Genomic DNA, 22,101 nt, shown 5'->3' on the forward strand with positions numbered 1-22,101 from the left:
TTGACCCCAAGAAAGCACCCCTTGTAGAAACCCACTACAAGAATCCTTACCACTTGAGAAACCCTTCTCAAGATTTTTACAAATATTCACAAAGAATCAAGGAACGAATTCACCTGGAATTCAGAAGCAAGTCTTAATCTTCCCCTTTCAAGAATGTGATGATGATGATGATCTCTTTCAAGGTTTTTCACAAACGTTTTTCTTCTTGAATTCACAAAGAAATCTCTCCAAGATTGTCACAAAGACTCCACAAAAACGCTTTTCTAAATTTGATTATCAATTCTAACTCTTATCTGAAGTTTCTAAAAGTTCAAACTATTTATAAAAGTTTCAGAACCAGATAATTGATTATTTTAAAGAATAATCGATTATTTTGTTCTTCAGGTTTTCTGGAAACCAACCAAGAACAATATAATCGATTATTTTTCTGGATAATCGATTATTCCAGAGAGTTATTTCTGGGATAATCGATTATTTGGCAAATAATCGATTATTGCAGCAAGGCATCCCATTCTGCCTGTTGCTGGAATAATCGATTATATTTAATGATAATCGATTATTTTGAGTTAGTTTTCAAAACATCGTTTTAAGTCTCAAAATAACTTTAGTCTTTTTAACTCATCATCATACACTCTCTAATTAGTTTAGATATAGATTTTGCTTATGCACACAGCACACATAACATATAAACTCATTCAAAACAATTTATATACTAATCCCTATTACATAGCACTTTCTTTGACTTTGTTTTTGTCTTCTAAGTTGTTGTTTGTTGTTGTCCTTGACACACATTTTGTGATCATCAAAACTCCTTTAAGTTTTAGAGATAATCTTGACCTCATCAAGTTCAGGCTCCTCTAAGCTCAACAATTTTGTCATCAAATCTCTTTCCAAAAACGTCTCTCGAAAGAATGGCAAGAAGAAACAAAGGTAATCGGTCAACAAACAAATCAACTAAGATACAATCAATTGCTCGAAAGGAGATGAAGAAAATAACAAAACGGTTTCAAGAAATCGTTTATATTTCTTCTAGGTTTTTTCATTTAAAACCCATTATTTAATTTCATTATTTTATGTAATTTTTAATTAAATTCTCTAATATATTTTTTTTATAATTACAGTACAAGTGCTCATCAAATATCTCAACCAAAAAATGACAGAGAAAAATACTATAATATCTCGGATGCGTCATCACCCATAAAAGTTGTTGAAAGTAGGATTGATAAGGATGTGGAACAAGCTAGTGGGATGGATCCATAATAGTCACTTTCAATAGCTTAGCCAGAATGATAGTGGATAAATATCCTAAATTGAAGTTCACACTTTCTCCATCAGGACTTTCAATACTTATTGATAATAACCAACAAACTTCTTCAACTAATTCACATCAAATTCCTTCAAGGGTGGACAGTCAAAGTGAAAGTAGAAGGATATTGCTTGATCATTATGAAGCAGATAATAAATATTATATAAATTATCAACCCATGTCAAAGTATATAATTGATGGAACTTACTTTTGGTATTTGAACATAGACAATTCTTCCATCAATTATATATATACTAAGACATGGGTTGATAATTTATATAATATTTATTATCTGCTTCATAATGATCAAGCATTATCCTTCTACTTTTACTTTGACTGTCCACTCTTGAAGGAATTTGATGCGAATTAGTTGAACAAGTTTGTTGGTTATTATCAATAAGTATTGGAAGTCCTGATGGAAAAAGTGCGAACTTCAATTTAGGATATTTATCCACTATCATTTTGGATAAACTATTGAAAGTGACTATTAATGGATTCATCCCACTAGCTAGTTCCACATCCTTATCAATCCTACTTTCAACAACTTTTATGGGAGATGATGCACTCGAGATATTATAGTATTTTTCTCTGTCATTTTTTGGCTGAGATATTTGATGAACACTTATACTGTAATTAAAAAAAATATTAGAGAATTTAATTAAAAATCACATAAAATAATGAAATTAAATAATGGGTTTTAAATGAAAGAACCTAGAAGAAATATAAACGATTTCTTGAAACCATTTTGTTATTTTCTTCATCTCCTTCCGAGCAATTGGTTGTATCCTAGCTAGTTGATTTATTTGTTGACTAATTACCTTTGTTTCTTCTTGCCATTCTTTTGAGAGATGTTTTTTGAAAGGGATTTGACGACAAAATGTGTTTTATATAGAAACATAAGATAGTTATAATTAGAGTCAGAACACATAATTAAATGATAAACATTGAACCAGATAATTACAATCATAAATTATACCTTTGATGTAAATGGAATAATAACGAACATTAGCCCCTTCTCAGATGCCTACAACATGGAAAACAATTTGATAAGAAAATGACCAATTTAAGGGCCATCTGCTCCTGAAATATATTCAATTTGGAAATTACCTCTATAATCAAAGACTTTGGGTCTATTTCACGAGCCATCAAAACCTTATTACGGCCAATTGTTAACTTCCCAAGCCAGCTCCCCAAATTTTTAAGCAAAGAGCGTTCTTCTAAACTTGATTTTAAGAGCTCTGATCCTAAAAGAGCTTGAAGAATATTCAAACACCAAGTATGATTTCATATTATCAACACAACTTGTCAATTCAATCAAGCAGGGAACAGAAACAAGGCTCAAATCTTGCAATTTTCATAAATTGCCTGCACAATCTCTTTGTTTAAAGCCTTTGAATTAACCTTATCCATGAATTTCAAGTACAAGTCATGGAAATTTGGCTCAATGCTTGCTCTAGAAATAAATAACAAATGGTATAAATGAAGGTACCAATATATATAGCATGCCCCATATCTCTACATGGATGCAACTGTTTTAAGCAATTACATGATACATGACTTGACTTATGAATCATGCTAACCTTTTCATAACCATATACTGTGCAAACCATAGTACTGCTCTTTCAAAATTTCAGCAAACACTTTTGCTTTGTCTTCAATATTAGCACCAGAAACATTATTAATTATAAATGATATCTTTTCTTGAACATCTGAGTCCGGAGCCTGTTAACATAATATAAAATTAGGGTTAAATTACTCCAAGTAAAGGAAATCAAAATTTAGATTTGTATAAGATACTAAATTAAAACTAGTATTTTAGTTCATGCATTGTACCAGTTAAATAATTTTACGATCACAATTATTTATTTTGAAAAGTGAAAAATTATTAATATCATATAATTAGAGTAAATATCTATCATATGACCTTGACAAAATTTAATAAATTTGTATACAGAATAATATCAAATATACTTAATAAAATCATTGTCAACATAATAATTAAAATTCAATAATAATTTCATTTATCGATGACAATAAAGTGTAAGAAAATTAAATAGAGAGAATACTTTGTTATCCTCATAATTAGGAGAAAGAATAATCATAAGCCATTTTAAATCAAAGAAATTTAAATCGGTATGAAAGTTAAAAGAAATAAGGATAGTCTATCCCCAAGAAATCAGAGAAAATCTCCATGAAATAATAGATGAGGGACCTGTTACTTTAAATAAGGACAGAGATGAAAGAATCAGGAGATAAGGGATAAAGAAGACATTTATAGGAGAGAGATTTTTGAAACCACGAATACTTGCATATAGAGAGTGTGTGTAGTTCATCTCTACTTAATTTGAAAATTTAAACAAAATCAAATGTGAGGGAAAGTGTAGCTCTCACAAGCTAGATGTTTTTTTTTGGTAAACAAAGATATCCCTTAGGTGAAACATGAAACTCTTCAAAATTATTTATAAGTAGATAAGTAAAATCATTGATAATATAAACAACTGAACGAATCAATTATCAAAACTGAAGAAAAGTAGCCAGTCTGATTAATCTTTTGTACAAGGCTAGAGAGTACCTCAATAGGACTTTCTATTTTCGTAGCAGCAGCAACCAAAGTTTTAGTGTTCAAGGCAGATCCAAACCCTACACCAGATGCACATATCAAAGGAGCACAACATATTTTCAGAAATAGAAAGCATAAATTTATGTCTTTATGCAAAGCAACAGGCTATGTAACTGTAGAAACACAAGTGATAGAAATATACCAGTAGAAATAGATCCACGGGAAGGACCAACAAAACCAGGATTAGAAGAAAGCCTTGACGAGGTTCTGTCTGTACTATGTAACTGCAATTGTAGCAACAAAAAGTTAGTTTGTAAAAAAAATTAGACTCTAAATCTGTGAAGTTAGTTTGTAAAAAAAATTAGGATCCAAAGAACGAGGAAAGGTATTATTGTTACCACAAAAAGGATGTCCTTGCTTCTAGTTAAGTTTCTATTCAACCACCTCTCGAGGTTAATGAATTTTTTTCTTGATGCCACTGCTGCTAACCTTATACTATAATAAGAGGGAATAATTTCCACCACGGATGATAGAATCTATAAACCACCAAGAAGCATGAGTTAAAAATGGCAAAAGATTGTAAAAAAGAAAAGAGATTGGCATTTGTGAATCGTGAAGACAAACTTGAAGGCTTCTTGCAACTAAGGGCTCAATGAAAGTGAGATTCGCATATTATTAAAACATATTAAGAAAGCAAATTGAGTCTAGATCAATATATAAGGTGAGGATTGCTATCTCTTTATATACTTTGCTAATGCCTTATTTCTATTTTGGCCACATCCACTAGTGATATATCTATATATAAGTGAGAAACAATTCTTATCTTACAAGGAGATTTTTTATTATGAACCTAACTTAATCTTATAAAACTGGTTTATAAGATAAAAATTACTCTTTACTTATATATTCTATTAATGCATTATTTCTATTTTAATCATATCAATAGTCAATTGTAATCCTCAAATATAACAAAATCAAGAAAACCATAACAACTTAGTGCAATCTATCTATGTATCAGGAAAATGATTGAAATGAATAAAAGTAAAAAAACACACTTAAAAAGAGAACAACCTTTAACTCCCGACAGATGTCCACAATTCTTATAATGCTGCCCGCATCATTGTTTTGAGAATCCATAAACCCTCTCAAGAACAGATTGGGATTAACATGCCAAAGGTGTAGAATCATCCCACTGCCTACAGCACTCTTTACTATCTTGGGAAAAACAATCAGAGATACTTCCCGTTGCAAGAGATAATAGGCAGTCTGCAAGAACAACAAATGTAAACTACATGAATCAAGAAAAGACATAGAATAGGTAATTGTTGAGAACCAACAAATATGAATCCATTAGATTGTACATTAATATGTGCCATCCCAAGAAGCAACACTTCAGGACAGTGTTTAAGAGGGTAATGAAGGATTGATCGAACATTATTGGCATGAGCCTTCTCGGCTAGCTGGCAGAGGACGTCTAAAAGGTCAAGACACAACCATGCATGATTTGCATGGCCATTTTGAAGCTTGTGGCCATTAATTGCATCAACATATGCCTGCACAGCAATTTGTTGTCATAAGAATTTGGCGATAGGAACAAGAAACAATAATGGTCAACATAGATAAACTTCCCGAGTGTGCAAAGGTAAATATTTCTGGTGGTGCTAATACAGCGTATTTAAGGAAAGACAGCTGACCCTCAATATTCTACTATTCTTCCATACAGATCCACATATGGCATGGAGAGGAAATGGTTCCTGCTAGGTATATTTTCATACATTCAGAATTTTATGCCAGAGTTTGCATATAAAAGCCTATTTAGATACAAGATTAAAAATGGCTTTGATAACTTTTCTTCTAGAAAAAATTCTTTATTTTTCAGCAAAGAAGCTCTAAAAATTATTTCTAACTTGTATCAAAACTGATTTTAAATCAGCTAAGCTACGGGAAAAGCATATCTAAGGTTCTGATATCATACCTTAGAGGCATGTTTATACACACACATGAGAAAAAGGAATGCTTCTTCACAAGGAAGGAAAAACCCTTCATGATCAAGATTTTCCATGACACATATCCAGTTGGTTTGAGGTGCCTGTATCAGAAAACACATAAAAATGAAATGATTTACTTTCTTATTCAAAAGGAAATAAAAAAATGAGAGGAACTTTAAGTCCTATTGAATAAAACTCACAAGATGGTTAACTGTATCTACCAAGACATCAATATTCCAAGAGTTAAGAGGTGGCAACTCAGACACGTTGGATCCATTGGCTGCAGGGAATGTTAAGTATGTGTTCTGGTTTTCCTCCACCCCAGTACGACTATAAGCAATTGCACCAAGTAATTTAGATAGCATATTATCAGTTAGAGATGAGAATGGAGAAAATATCTCCTTGCACTTTGAGACATCAACCGTGCATCCATAGCCTTGTTCCTTCACAATATCTCCCATTTTTATTTCCTTCTGCATGTCTTCCAAAATATCATCAAAATCATTTTCTCCACACTTGTGGAACAACTCCATCTTCCTGTAAAATGATGGATAACTAATTAAACATCATAACTGAATTAATTACTATTGATAACTAATAATATACAACAAATATATGATTGTATTGAAAAATGGTTGCCAGTTTTATGTTAACCACTTATTTCAGTAGTTAAATCAAATAAGTTTTCAATATCATTGACCCAATGATGAGTAGTTAACTTAATAAAATGGTAGTAAGGATTACTCAATACATTACCACCTTAAATCAGCCTCATGCATCTCTTCAGGAAGCAATGGAGTCAAGGCAAAAGTTGGCTTGTCTTTGAACTTCACAAGTGATAATATCTGCATAAAGGAAACCATGATAATTTTGTGAATTTGCTCATTGCAACTCCAAGAACCAGGATTGGCAAACAATTCCTCAATCCGAGCCATGCAAAAAGATTTGCCTATACACCAGCAATATTTCAGGTCAAATATACTATATATAAACGGCAAAATAATATTGACACAGTATAGATGATATAGAAATGACCATGAACATTATTAGTCAAGTAAAATGTAACTTCATACTTACCACTCAGCCTGGCATCAGGATTCTCAGAATCAGATAAAACAAGACTGGTGATAATTTTTTCCAATAAAGATAGCTTCAATCCGTTGCTTAAACTTTCTAAAATAAATCATCAATAAATAATTATTGTGTTATATATAAATTATTTATTATAAATCTAAAATACAATCTATATATTTAAACATATTTATTTATTTATTTAAATTTTAAATATAATTTATATATTAAATATAATATTTATTTATATATTATAAACATGTACCACATGTATTTGAAAATACTAATATACAAGTCATTAAATAATTTTTGTATATAATTTGAATCTGTATACACACAGTTTTAGTCTGATTAAAGAGAAAATCTTAATCTGTAACAACAACAAACAGTAAAGTCTCTAAAGTATTGTTCATTGTTACAACTTTTAAAAAAAAAAATTATGTTTTTTTTTTCCTATAATTTGTATGTTGTGTGTGAGATAAAGAGGCGGTAGGGTTAAAATACTAAGTATCTTGAATTCAAAATATATAATTATAATATTATATGTATAATTTTAATAATATATTATACATTAGGGTTGAATTGAATTAAGTTAAATTTAAAAATCAAAATTTATTATCCAACATCCGTTTGAACAAGTTGATTTAGATTTAATCCAAATACTAAAAGTAATCGAGACAAAATGATTAAGTCAGTTAGATTAATTTGGATTCACGCCTAATTAACATTTTATTCAAAAGAAAATTAACAGATAAAAAGTGAATTTGAGAAAACAAGACCAACAAAAACCCTAAAAGCATTCAACTACACAAATCCACAAAATATCCCGCATGGTAGCAAAATTAAAGCATTGAAAGCACAGAAACAAACAAGAATGTCGAATGCATTTAAACTCAACTCCAATATCCTATTAAAAAATTGAATCAAACAAAAACTCTGATCATCTCCCCAAACACGGAGAGTTGATGGAAAACGGAGTGAAAGTTGAATTCATTAAAGAAAGCTAATCTGGTTGGATGAGAATAAGTGGGTCATGGCGTGCAAAGAAGAAGAGAAAAAGATGAAATTGGTGGAGAAGATGATGCATAAAAAAGCACGTGCATGTGGCGTAACTCCCATGTAGCATGTTGAAGGTATGAATTGCTCACCAGTCAGAGCAGGTCTCAGAGTAAGGCTCTCACGCAATCCAATTCACTTCTTTCTTTGTATCATATGAGCCTACTCCTTACAGCCAATTTATAGATATCAAATTCTATAACATATAATATATTATATATTATATTATACGAATGTGTATTCAATATTTTATTAAAGATTGTGCACAAAATTATATTGATTTAAGAATCTATCTAATGACGCTGAATTATAATATTTTTATATCATATCAATTTAATTTATCTTACAATCAACCTTTATACATTTAAATACAAACCAGTATCATTTATCTTTTATCTATTTATTTATTCTCTTTTTTCTATTTCAATGACATTTAGTTTTCAAACCTCTTATATTTTAAATAACTACCCACTATTGTTTTTTTTTTTTTTAAATACAGAGGCACAGAAGTGCCTATTTTTCCTAATTAGAAATTAGGTTAGTTCTTTTGATCGAGTATCTTACTAAATTAAAGATTAAATTATATTTAGTCTTTTATCTTATTGTTTTTATATTTATTTTGGACTTTTATCTTTTAAAATATTCATTTTAGTTTTTTATCTCCTAAATTTGGATCTATTTGATCCTTTTGAAACGATAATTATATTAATACTGAGAGACAATTTTGAATATTTGATTAACAAATTCAAAATTTAAAACTTGTCTAATTAGATACACTTATATGAAAATTATTAAACACACTTGAAGTTTAAAAAAATAAAAAAGTGTTTTAAACATGATGAAAGTTCTATATAAATAAATCCAAAAAGTGACGAAAACAATTCTAAAACTTTAATTTCATGTTATTTTGTAATTGCTCATAAAACATAATTTTTCACATAATTTTCTCTATGTTTATAATTTTTTTTATTCAAATGTTAATTGAATTTCATAGTTTTCATAAAGGTGAATCTAATTAGATAAGTTTTAAGTTTTGAATTTGTCAATTAAATATTTAAAATTGTCTCTCAAAATTAAAAATAATCATTTCAAAAGGATCAAATAAATCCAAATTTATAAGATAGAAGACTAAAATGAACATTTTAAAAGATAAAAGATTAAAATGAATCTAAAAAACTAAGATAAAGGACCAAAATTATAATTTAACCAAATTAAAATTAGTATGTGTAATTTATAAATAATTTTTTATATAACTAAATTTTAAATATACAAATTAAATTTTAGATTAGTGAGAAATAATCTATTATTTATCACTTGTCAATCCTTATACATTAAATACGAACTCAGATTCTGAGAATATCTTTAAGAAGTTTTCTTTCAGGAGAGTTTGTAGAAATTTTTTAAACTTCTTATTTAATTTAGTTTTTATTTATCATAATTATTATGAATTTAATATTAATGTTTAAAAATAAATTATTAATAAATAAAAATATTTTTTTATTATAATATAAATCATTTATCATAACTCTAAAATATAATTTATATGTTTAAAAATATTTATTTATATAAATTTTCATATAATTTATATACTCAAACATAGTACTTATATATATAATTTATTATAAATTTTAAATATATATATATATTAAACCTCACTCCTTTTTTACTTTATAAAACTATTTTATTAAGGAGGATCGAGATAACATGCACAAAATCTTAAGTTTAAACCTTGTTATGATTTGATTATGGATAAAAAATAGTAATTAAGTTATCTACAAGAAATATATATTATAATTATTAAATTCTTCAATTAAATCTTTAGTTGATTTTGTTTTTACATAAAAAGATAGACGATATTTTTTTTTTTTGGTAAAGTTCCTTTTTTTGATAAAGAGATAGACGATATTTTAAAATTTATAGAATGTTATTTATAATTTAAAATTGCGATTTTTTTTTATAAATAACGTTTTTGCTATAACTCGTTTTATTATTCTAAAAATACTATTGATTTCGTGTTAATAGTTTCATTTATAATAATTATGGTAATTTTATCATTGTAAAAATACTATTGTAGTGAAAGAAAATCAATATTACCTTAAATACCAATCTATTACTATACCAAAAATACCAATCTATTACGTGTTTCTGTAAAAAAACAAAAAAAAAAATGATCACGTGTTAATTGATTACATATTCATTTTTTTTTATCTGCCAATAAATATTTATATAGATATATATAAAGGTACAAGGGGTACCAAAACCCATATATATAAAATAACTAGGAGATTGTATTACCCTTGATTAAAACTAATTTGAATTTATGTAATATCAAATTATATATGTTGTAATTAGAGATTCCAAAAAATAGATACCAGTTTAGATGCAAGTAATCACCCAATACCATCTAATAATCCACTGTTTATGTAACACCCCAATGCCCAATAAAGGTGATTTAGTAGTCCAGAACGGATCGTTCCGAAACTGGAACGAGCTATTCCAAACTACTAAAAAGACCTATTTTTGATAGTCCAGAACGGGCCATTCTAGTTTGAGAATGGACCGTTTTAGATGCGAATTTTACTAGTAAAAACAAAAGAGTATTCCCATCAGTATTATTTGTATATTAAGATTTATTTATAGCAAACAAAATCATTCAATTTAGTGGGCTTCTTGATGGTGCATTTGGGCCTCCCACTTTCCACTAATTGTTCCTCTATCATCCCTTCAGCAGGAGCTTGCACAGATGTATGACCCAACTCAATACGAAGAGCTTGCTTATGAATTGTATCATTTTCCTCTCCTTCAAAATTCACCTTGTCCTCAAGGTGAAGGGCTGGATAAGCAGAACAGAATTCTGCAAATGGCTCCCAAGTGGCTTCCTCTGGCGTATGTCCTTCCCACTGAACCAACACTTATTTTTGGGGAACACCATGGTTCAACACATTGCGAGCTGAACAAATTGCTACAGGAATTTCCACAGGCTTGCTGTCAAAACTATCAGCTGGCAAGTCGCACGTTTGTGAAACCAACTGACCGCGAAACAACTTAAGGACAGAAATATGAAAAACAGGATGAATATGACTTCCCGCGAGTAAGCCCACACGATATGCAACCTGGCCCACACGCTCCAAAACAGGAAATGGTCCATAAAAGAGTTTGCAAAGCTTGTGATGACGACCTTGTGAAACCGACGATTGTCTATAGGGCTGTAAATGAACCAACACCATGTCGCCAACCTCAAGGATCACTTCACGACGATGACAATTAGCTTTCATTTGCATGCGGTTCTGTGCAGCCAGCAAATTGGTTTTCAAGGTGCGCAACAGTTTATCTCGAGTAGTAAGGCTTTCATCTAGAGCCTGAATTACAGTCATGCCTCTAGTGTATTGTGGAATCGTGGGAGGAATGCGGCCATATAGAGCTTGAAATGGCTACATGTTGAGACTTATATGGAAGCTAGTATTGTAATGAAATTCTGCCCAACTCAGAAGGGAGACCCAGTCTGTTGGTTTATCTTGTGTAAAAGCACGCAAATACTGCTCTAATCCCCTGTTGACAACTTCACTTTGGCTGTCAGTTTGTGGATGATAGGCACTACTCATGGCCACCATTGTACCACTTAGCGCAAATAGTTGCTGCCAAAAGGAACTCATAAAAATTGGGTCACGATCAGAGACAATCGAGCGAGGAAACCCATGATGACGAACAATTAGATCAACGAAAAGAGTGGCTACTTTGCTGGCTGTAAAATGAGAAGGTAAAGGACCAAAATGAGCAGATTTCGAGAGACAATCTACCACCACCATAATGACAGAAAATCCTTTTGATGGAGGAAGCCCAGTAATAAAATCCATAGTAATATCCTCCCACACAACTTTAGGAATAGGTAGAGGTTGCAATAAACCTGCCGGTGCTTGTGTGGAATACTTCACCTGTTGACATAAAAGACACTGAGCAATATGGTTAGCAACAGCTTGCCGCATTTTGGGCCAATAAAAATTAGTAGATAACCGAGCAAGAGTATGTTTGATGCCTGCATGTCCGCCACTAGGAGTATCATGAAATTCATTGATGAGCACTTTGCATAAGGATGAGGTTGGACTAATTACATATCGACCCTGGAACATCAACAACCCCTGCCTTACGGAATAAGGAAAAAATAGATTTCCATGTTGATGTTTGAAATGGAATGATTGGAGAAAAGGGTCAGTGAGATTATCTTGCTTCAACTGGTTAATAAGTTGGAAGATGGGCCCGGAAACTAAGGCAAGAAAAACTGAAGGTAGAGTAGTGGCATTATCGTCCTGGGTAGTAGGGACCCTCGAAAGAGCATCTGCAACACAATTAGAGCTACCTGATTTGTACTCAATGCGAAAAGTGAAACCCATAAGTTTTCTCACATAAGATTATTGATCCGGGGTTTGAATCACTTGTTGCAAAAGTTCTTTTATACTTTTGTGATCAGTGCGAATCACAAATAAGGAACCTAACAAATATTGTCGCCACTTAAGCACAGCTTCGACGATTGCATGTAATTCCTTGACGTAAACAGAGGAGGCTTGAAGACGAGGACTCAATTTCTTGTTAAAATAAGCAATGGGATGACCTTTTTGCATTAAAACAGCCCCAACTCCAGCATTAGAAGCATCAGTCTCAACAATAAATTCTTGAGAAAAATCAGGAAGTTGTAAAATAGGGGCTTCGACCATGGCTTGTTTGAGAGCTGCAAAAGCAGAATCCGCAGCAGCACTCCATTCAAAGGCATCCTTACGCAAAAGGTCTGTGAGAGGAGAAACAATTAAAGCATATTTAGCCACAAATCGACGATAATATCCTGTGAGTCCTGAAAAACCACGTAGCTGTTTAATGTTTTTTGTGACACCCTCTACCCCGTTATTAATATACAACAAATGTAACAATAAAATATTTCTTATCTTCTTTTTGGGTAAATGAAATCTTTCATAGTTGACAAATATTTCAAATATAACAAGGTAGAAGATTCACATTCGTAACTCATAAATCATAACTCCAGTGTAAAAATTATAAAAGAAAAGAAGTTAAGATTTTCAATACAATTTAGTGTAAAACAAGAAATCATATATATACAAATAATAATAAAGGAAATATAAATTAACTCCAGTAAAGGTGGCAGTGCCTCCTGGTTAGGAATTAATTTATACTCCCAAATCATATAATAAAAAAATATAACAAAAATGTACATCTTGGTCTTTTATCAAGAACGTTCAAATTACAATTCTTAACATATATTTTCCTTGAATTATATATGTCATCTACGTTATTTCTTCGTTAGAAATTACAAAAGAAGAGAAACTAAAGTTATAAAAACAATAACATATTAAACTAAAATAACTATGCCCTGATGTCACATCCTATCAGAGCATGCCCAATTGAAGCCTTTAAGCCTCATCACCAACATCCTCATGATGCTGATCACCTGCAACATAATTTAAACATATACAAAAACAACAAGGGAGTGAGAAACATCTCACTCAGTTTCAGGTGCAGAAATAAAGGCTAGATAGCACTCACACACACAACAAATATAAGTCACTTATAAATAATACACATACATCATCAATATCACATATATATTCATTTATCATGCAATGATGTCATGATCTTGACTTATAAATGCATGCATGTGGCGCCATAAGGAAGTTTCACATATCATCACTGGTGACCCTAAGGCACACCTGGTTACATCACTGGTGACCCAAAGGTACACCTGGTTACATCACTGGTGACCCTAAGGTACACCTGGTTACAAGTTACATCACTGGTGACCCTAAGATACACCTTGTTAGCATGTTACATCACTGGTATGCGGCCTCAACGGCACACCTGGAATAATATATGCATATGATGCATGTCATACCATCATAATCTCATTGACTCAATATTTAACTTTTTACATGATTTCATTTAGTACATCATGTCCTCATTTGTCATAGTCTCATAATCATAGTTTGTCTCAATAGTCAATTCTTAGGTCTCATGTCATTTGTCCATATTTCACATGGTCATGTCATCAATACTCCTCTTAAGGTCCGCATAGGTATTCACAGAGATCCAGAGAGCATTCTTATTCATATTAAAACTCATTTATTATTAACATTAATTTCATATTCATTTATTACTTTCAACAAAGAACAAGGTAGAGTAAATAGAAAATCAGACAGAACAACGGCACTTTCAACAAAAACAAAGTAGAATAAATAGAAAATCGGACAGAACAACGGCACCTTCAACAAAAAGCAAAGTAGAGTAAATAGAAATTTAGACAGAACAACGGCACCTCCAACAAAAAAGCAAAGTAGAGTAAATAGAAATTAAACAGAATAACGACAAAGGATTGGGGGCCAATCCGACAAACAACTATCCAACAATTATCCCTACACCCCTGAGCGAGGTTCTCACTCCCCCCCTTACCTGGATAGGCGGAGTTGGAACTTGGGCAGGGTCTCCTCCTCTGGATCCTCTCTTTCTTCCCTCTCTTTCTTTCTTTCTTTCTCTCTCTCTCTCTCTCTCTCTCTCTCTCTCTCCTCTTTCTCTCTCTAAGAGTACCACTTCTTGCTCAATATAAATTTTTCACCCCCCTTGGCCCTATTTATAGGCAATCTAACGCACCCGGAACGGCCCGTACTGATTTCGGAACGGCCCGTTCCGGATCCTTCAAACGTGGGCAAATTTCTCAACTGGAACGGCCCGTTCCAAAATCGGAACGCCCGTTCCCAAAAAGCAGAACGGCCCGTTCTGAAACCAGAACGGCCCGTTCTCAATCTCAGCAGAACGCCCCGTACTGCTTCCAGAACGGCCCGTTCTCCATACCAGAACGGCCCGTTCCAGGCCCGTTCTGGGTCTTCAAAAACAAGCATATTCCTTCTTTTGGAACGGCCCGTTCTGCATTTGGAACGGCCCGTTCCGACACCCAGAAATACCCTTATTCCTTTATTAAAATTACGAAAATGCCATCAATAATTACGAAAATGCCATTACTAATAAGAATATCCTTTTAAGGAAATTGGGGTGTTACAATTCTCCCCTCCTTTTAGAAATTTCGTCCCCGAAATTTACCTGAAAACAAAAATAGATAAGTTTCTCGCATCTTGCTTTCTAACTCCCATGTAGCACTTTCTTCAAAATTTCCTTATTGATGTACAACTCTATCAATCTCTCCAAGAAATGTCTAATGTTAAGAAGTTCAAGGTGAGCAGACCTGGTAAGCCTATCCATTAATCCAAATAAGATCAAATTTCTTAAGAATATCATACATAACTACAACTAAATCCATAGATACAGAATCTTATTTTCAAATTAGAACGTCTAAAGGTTGTATTAAATCTGAAAGTTTTTGGTGTTCTACCTTAACTTTCTAACATACTAAGCAAGCATACACAAATTCCTCCACTTCCTCCGTCATCTTAGGCCACCAAAACATATTGATACATCTTAGTAACTCCTAGATGAATACTAAGACTGCTCTTATGACCTTCTTCCAAGATTGCTCTCTTAAGTTCTGGCACATTTGGAATATACAACCCATCCTTAAATCTCAACACTCCATCCACTCCAAATTTAAACTTACTTTCTACACCTTGATTCAACTTCTCTACTTCTCTTTAGACCATCATGTTTCCGCTGCGCCACTCTGATACATTTCAGTGACTCTGAAATAAATGCTAAAAATATTCTTATGTCCTTTCTTTAAGATCATCTTCCTTAATTTGGGTTTACTAGGCACATAGATTATATCCTTGTATCCCGAAACACCATCAACTTCCACTTGTAAAAGGCTATTTATATTCCTACCAATCTTTTTCACTTGGGTCACTAAGAAAGAATCTAACTCCTGAGTCTTCTAATCTCATTATTAATCCTTTCAACATATTCAATTCAATGTTCCTAAGGGTGAGCTCACACATCATGCTTAAGTTTCTAATCTACTCAATCAAACTCAACCCTTATATCATCAAAATGATAGATAAATGTTCATCCTACTCAGGACATTTGTCACCATATTAGTTTAACTTGTATAATCTTCTCCAATGATTAGGCACCTAATTGTAAGTTCATTATGTACTCATACTCGGTCTTCAAGTCTTACCACTTTATTTATACTCCAAGAAAACTCTTATTCACTATCTTGTCCTATAATCTCATACCTGGCCACCAAAATGAATCGACTAATATGCTTATTCAATATCCTTTGAATAATCCATTCGTTAATCGAGTCATACATAGTCCCTTACTACTAGGAGTAATTTCACAAATCAAACTTAAATTCCTAACTTGAGCCAAAAGATATATCTCTTTGACCATAAAGAAAGATAAATATAGATATTTCCTATTCAAAGCATCGACTGCTATAGGTTTACCCAGATAACAACTAAGATTAAAATCTTAATCCTTACAATTTCCAACTATCTCTTCTATCTCATATTCAATTCCTTCGGATCAAACAGATATTTAAGATCCTTATAATCACTAAATATCTCAATAATATTTCTAAAATCTCAAGCGTAACTATTACAACTTCTAATTCAAGGTAATTTCTCTCATGAATTTTCCATTTCCTAGATGCTTAAAAACATAAGTTACTACCTTTGCATCAATAATCCACCCAAACCTGTCTCAAAGTCATCACTATATCCCACATAAGACTTACTAGAGTCAGGTAATATTATCACTAGTCAATCTTGCCATAAGAGTTAGAACTACTCTTATACTTACTATCTCACATAAAGACAATTCCCCTCATAGTGAATGTAGTCAAGGGCAATGCTATCCTAGAAATTCTTTCAATAAATCTCCAATAGTAAGCCTCATAAAACTTTTATTCTCGCTAACTTGCTTAGATATCTCTCTGCTTAAACATAACTTCTACCTAAGACAGATTCATGTTCACCTTAACTGAAATTTACAGGGACTAGAAAACTTAACATACAACCGTCTTGGATATGTCTTCACCTTCAACTACAATATGATCATATCACATCCTAAGATCAATATCACTAACCATACAACATTCACCATTTGATCCCTAAGGTCTTCTATTCACATATCGACATACATGCACATCAAGTCATATTAGAATGCCTACTTTAAACCTTCATATATATCATCCATAAGCACGTACATGAACAACCTTTACCACATAGCATCATATAACCTTAAACAACCTCACAATCTACACGAAAACACCTCAAAACATGTCAATTCTTAGCCTTGTATTGCCTACTAATCCGAAAACATTATTATACAGACTAACTTCTATTTTTAACAACTATCAAAGAAAACAACACATAAAGAGTTCTACTCATCCACGTGATATCAACCTATCACTAAGTGAATAGGCTACAACTCTTAGTGAGACATGAGATTTTAAAAAAAAAAATCATTTTCTTAGCTAAAAATTCAAAAATCACCATAGATATATTCAATGCATACCACTAGACCTTTGATCACCAAAGTTGCTGTAACGGGAGTGCAAACATTCTCTACACACTAACGCATCAGCATCTATGCCACAAAATACCTTAATCCTTCTAAACTTACTCCTTTCTACCTGAAATTCATATCAAAGTTTCCCACTACAATTCTAAACCAAATAACTCACCTATTCAGTACAAAAGGCTTAGAAAATAAAATTTTCATGCAACCATCAAACTCTAAAGATCATCAACACTTCAATCTCTCCTTAAGAATACCAAAACTCCAATTCTCAACATACCTCATCTTTGGATTCAATTGCTACAACTATAGCTTTCAAAAATTTCACCAATCATAAATTCTTAATACACTTTAAAATAAATCAATGTCTTACCCAAATCTAAGGTCTCAATAGTTCCCACAATATTAACAACATATTTCGTCTACCACTACTCGCACATATGCTTGCAACACAAGCGATATTACTGAACCACCACTTCTTACGTAAGTATCAAACAATTAAGCAATCATAAGAATGAAGAAGAAAGGTCATAATGGTATTAGCTGACACTATCATGACTATCATTCCTCTAATTAAAAAAAAAAACTTAACAATATCAAACTTTACAATATCAACACAAGGAGAACATCATCATTATCATTATCAAAGCAAAACATCATCAAAGCAAAGCATCATCAAAGTATACAACAAACAAAACAATGTCAGTGTACACAACAGAATCTCGATAAGTCACGGCCGATTAGATCGACCTGGCTCTGATACCATTAAATGTGACACCCTCTACCCCGTTATTAATATACAACAAATGTAACAATAAAATATTTCTTATCTTCTTTTTGGGTAAATGAAATCTTTCATAGTTGACAAATATTTCAAATATAACAAGGTAGAAGATTCACATTCGTAACTCATAAATCATAACTCCAGTGTAAAAATTATAAAAGAAAAGAAGTTAAGATTTTCAATACAATTTAGTGTAAAACAAGAAATCATATATATACAAATAATAATAAAGGAAATATAAATTAACTCCAGTAAAGGTGGCAGTGCCTCCTGGTTAGGAATTAATTTATACTCCCAAATCATATAATAAAAAAATATAACAAAAATGTACATCTTGGTCTTTTATCAAGAACGTTCAAATTACAATTCTTAACATATATTTTCCTTGAATTATATATGTTATCTACGTTATTTCTTCGTTAGAAATTACAAAAGAAGAGAAACTAAAGTTATAAAAACAATAACATATTAAACTAAAATAACTATGCCCCGATGTCACATCCTATCAGAGCATGCCCAATTGAAGCCTTTAAGCCTCATCACCAACATCCTTATGATGCTGATCACCTGCAACATAATTTAAACATATACAAAAACAACAAGGGAGTGAGAAACATCTCACTCAGTTTCAGGTGCAGAAATAAAGGCTAGATAGCACTCACACACACAACAAATATAAGTCACTTATAAATAATACACATACATCATCAATATCACATATATATTCATTTATCATGCAATGATGTCATGATCTTGACTTATAAATGCATGCATGTGGCGCCATAAGGAAGTTTCACATATCATCACTGGTGACCCTAAGGCACACCTGGTTACATCACTGGTGACCCAAAGGTACACCTGGTTACATCACTGGTGACCCTAAGGTACACCTGGTTACAAGTTACATCACTGGTGACCCTAAGATACACCTTGTTAGCATGTTACATCACTGGTATGCGGCCTCAGCGGCACACCTGGAATAATATATGCATATGATGCATGTCATACCATCATAATCTCATTGACTCAATATTTAACTTTTTACATGATTTCATTTAGTACATCATGTCCTCATTTGTCATAGTCTCATAATCATAGTTTGTCTCAATAGTCAATTCTTAGGTCTCATGTCATTTGTCCATATTTCACATGGTCATGTCATCAATACTCCTCTTAAGGTCCGCATAGGTATTCACAGAGATCCAGAGAGCATTCTTATTCATATTAAAACTCATTTATTATTAACATTAATTTCATATTCATTTATTACTTTCAACAAAGAACAAGGTAGAGTAAATAGAAAATCAGACAGAACAACGGCACTTTCAACAAAAACAAAGTAGAATAAATAGAAAATCGGACAGAACAACGGCACCTTCAACAAAAAGCAAAGTAGAGTAAATAGAAATTTAGACAGAACAACGGCACCTCCAACAAAAAAGCAAAGTAGAGTAAATAGAAATTAAACAGAATAACGACAAAGGATTGGGGGCCAATCCGACAAACAACTATCCAACAATTATCCCTACACCCCTGAGCGAGGTTCTCACTCCCCCCCTTACCTGGATAGGCGGAGTTGGAACTTGGGCAGGGTCTCCTCCTCTGGATCCTCTCTTTCTTCCCTCTCTTTCTTTCTTTCTTTCTTTCTCTCTCTCTCTCTCTCTCTCTCTCTCTCTCTCCTCTTTCTCTCTCTAAGAGTACCACTTCTTGCTCAATATAAATTTTTCACCCCCTTGGCCCTATTTATAGGCAATCTAACGCACCCGGAACGGCCCGTACTGATTTCGGAACGGCCCGTTCCGGATCCTTCAAACGTGGGCAAATTTCTCAACTGGAACGGCCCGTTCCAAAATCGGAACGCCCGTTCCCAAAAAGCAGAACGGCCCGTTCTGAAACCAGAACGGCCCGTTCTCAATCTCAGCAGAACGCCCCGTACTGCTTCCAGAACGGCCCGTTCTCCATACCAGAACGGCCCGTTCCAGGCCCGTTCTGGGTCTTCAAAAACAAGCATATTCCTTCTTTTGGAACGGCCCGTTCTGCATTTGGAACGGCCCGTTCCGACACCCAGAAATACCCTTATTCCTTTATTAAAATTACGAAAATGCCATCAATAATTACGAAAATGCCATTACTAATAAGAATATCCTTTTAAGGAAATTGGGGTGTTACATTTTTGGGAGGAGGCCACTACACCATGGCTTCAATCTTCTTAGGATCAACATGAACACCTATAGAAGAGACAATGTGGCCCAAGTATTCGATGGAATGCTTGCAAAACAAACACTTAGAGAGCTTATCATAGAATTTATGTGAGTATAAACGATGCACAACCAGCTCTAAATGTTGAAGATGATCATCCAAAGAAGAACTATATATCAAAATATTGTCGAAGAAAACAATGAAGAACCTTTGAAGATAAGATGAAAATAGTTGGTTCATGGTTGCCTGAAATGTCGATGGGGCATTTGTTAAGCCGAAAGGCATAACCAGAAACTCAAAGTGGCCATCATGAGTACGAAATGCAGTCTTGTATACATCTTTAGAGTGTACACGAATCTGGTGATATCTGGCACGCAAATCCAGCTTGCTGAAAATTGAGGCACCTCCCAACTCATCTAAGAGTTCATCAATAGTAGGAATGGGGAACTTATCCTTCATAGTGGCAACATTAAGGGCCCTATAATCAACGCAAAATTGCCATGACCCATCTTTCTTGCGGACAAGAAAACCAGGAGATGAGAAAAGGTTATGGCTTGGTTCCAGCGATCAAATGAATGCGATGGTCAATAACACGATGAGGTGGTAGGCCTAAAGGGTGTTGAAAAAGATCCTTGTATTTAAGCAATAATGGTTGAACTACAGGGAAAATGTCCAATGGTAAGGAAAACTCTGATGAAACGGTAACCGTATCAACCTCTGAACTAGAAAGCTCAAAAAGAAAAGGAGAATCCTTATGGTGAACAAGAGCTTGTAAGTGATGGATAGAAATTGGACTCAGCAGAGATTTGGTTTCACCTTTAAGAGTTACCTGTTGACCCTTCCAATTAAAATCCATAGTGAGAGCTGAGTAATCATGTGATACTCGACCAAGCGATTGGAGCCAAGGGAACCTGAAAACAAGGAATAGGTGTTACTGGAAGAGCCAATTGTGCCACCAACAAGGGTTTGATGAAATTGTGAGTGTTGCCGCTATCAATTAAGACTTGAAATTGTTTTGAGCCAAAAGATCCAAACACCCGTAAAGAGCGACCCTGAAGTTGACAAGAAAGATTGTGAAGGGTGGAAATATCACCAGAAACCTCCTCGGGTATTGTATCATGATCTCCCACTTCCTCGTTGGTAGGAGTATCATCATCCTCGTAACCAAGGAGCAATAAGTATTTGCTTTGACAATGATGATTGAGTCCAAATTTTTTATCGCAGTTGTAACAGAGACCGCACTCTCTCTTATCACGCAACTCTACTGGTGTTAAACGCCGAATCGGGGAGGTCGGTGATGGTAAGAGAGGTGGAAGTTTGGTTGTATGTGCGGTTTGAGAATTGGGCTTGGTTCTTGGAAAATGAGAAACCTCGTTTGGGCTGATTACACTTGACAGTTGGGCTCGTCCTGTTACATGTCCAGAACCAAAGGAAGAAGGCCCACGAGGACTTCCTTTTACCGTCACAGCTGCATCATCCATTCGAGCTTCATAAGCACTAGCCATGGCAAAGGCTTCCATCAATGTTGCTGGACGGTGGAATTGTAACTCACGACGAATGTCCGCTTGAAGACCGGTGATGAAAAAACTAATGAGAAGAGGTTCCGATATACCCGTAACTTTATTCAAAAAATTCCTCGAATTGAGTTTGGAATTCGGCAACCGAT

The 22,101-nt window shown here is 33.3% G+C and overlaps 2 protein-coding genes across 4 annotated transcripts; both read right to left on the reverse strand.

Moving 5' to 3' along the window:
- Window positions 1–755: 755 nt before the first annotated feature.
- LOC109791439 (uncharacterized) lies at window positions 756–5,423 on the reverse strand. 3 transcript variants are annotated; one of them, XR_014432282.1, is made up of 7 exons: window positions 4,938–5,420; window positions 4,265–4,402; window positions 4,069–4,150; window positions 3,879–3,946; window positions 2,887–3,028; window positions 2,414–2,559; window positions 756–2,330 (listed from the first exon to the last, which is right to left on the reverse strand). XR_014432282.1 is itself a non-coding variant. In XM_083070588.1 (6 exons), the coding sequence occupies exons 1-5, from the start codon at window positions 5,175–5,177 to the stop codon at window positions 2,891–2,893; spliced, it is 666 nt and encodes a 221-aa protein (XP_082926714.1). In that variant the 5' UTR covers window positions 5,178–5,422; the 3' UTR covers window positions 2,576–2,759; window positions 2,887–2,890. The 3 variants fall into 3 exon arrangements, 2 of the variants coding, with proteins under 2 accessions (XP_082926714.1, XP_082926713.1); XM_083070588.1 differs by lacking the exons at window positions 756–2,330; window positions 2,414–2,559 and adding an exon at window positions 2,576–2,759 and having other exon boundaries at window positions 4,938–5,422; XM_083070587.1 differs by lacking the exons at window positions 756–2,330; window positions 2,414–2,559 and having other exon boundaries at window positions 2,576–3,028; window positions 4,938–5,423.
- A 19-nt stretch (window positions 5,424–5,442) lies between these two features.
- LOC145955619 (uncharacterized) lies at window positions 5,443–10,108 on the reverse strand. The gene is made up of 4 exons (XM_083070586.1): window positions 6,614–10,108; window positions 6,055–6,391; window positions 5,842–5,955; window positions 5,443–5,620 (listed from the first exon to the last, which is right to left on the reverse strand). The coding sequence occupies exons 1-4, from the start codon at window positions 6,787–6,789 to the stop codon at window positions 5,528–5,530; spliced, it is 720 nt and encodes a 239-aa protein (XP_082926712.1). The 5' UTR covers window positions 6,790–10,108; the 3' UTR covers window positions 5,443–5,527.
- Window positions 10,109–22,101: the final 11,993 nt, after the last annotated feature.

The sequence above is a fragment of the Cajanus cajan genome, chromosome 3 (assembly GCF_000230855.2).
Source record: "Cajanus cajan strain Asha chromosome 3, NIPB_CcT2T_4, whole genome shotgun sequence".
Lineage (NCBI taxonomy): Eukaryota > Viridiplantae > Streptophyta > Magnoliopsida > Fabales > Fabaceae > Cajanus > Cajanus cajan.

Bases quoted from the DNA above. Each gene is read 5' to 3' on its own strand.
- LOC109791439 (XM_083070587.1), bottom strand. From the start codon at position 5,177: ATGTCTTTTCTTGATTCATGTAGTTTACATTTGTTGTTCTTGCAGACT. The intron at 4,151-4,264 runs GTAACAATAATA...CTACAATTGCAG, and splicing joins GCAAGGACATCCTTTTTGTG to TTACATAGTACAGACAGAAC. The intron at 3,947-4,068 runs GTATATTTCTAT...CATCTGGTGTAG, and splicing joins CCGTGGATCTATTTCTACTG to GGTTTGGATCTGCCTTGAAC.
- LOC145955619 (XM_083070586.1), bottom strand. From the start codon at position 6,789: ATGGCTCGGATTGAGGAATTGTTTGCCAATCCTGGTTCTTGGAGTTGC. The intron at 5,956-6,054 runs GTGAGTTTTATT...TTTCTGATACAG, and splicing joins TAGATACAGTTAACCATCTT to GCACCTCAAACCAACTGGAT. The intron at 5,621-5,841 runs GTATGATATCAG...TATACCTAGCAG, and splicing joins TGTATAAACATGCCTCTAAG to GAACCATTTCCTCTCCATGC.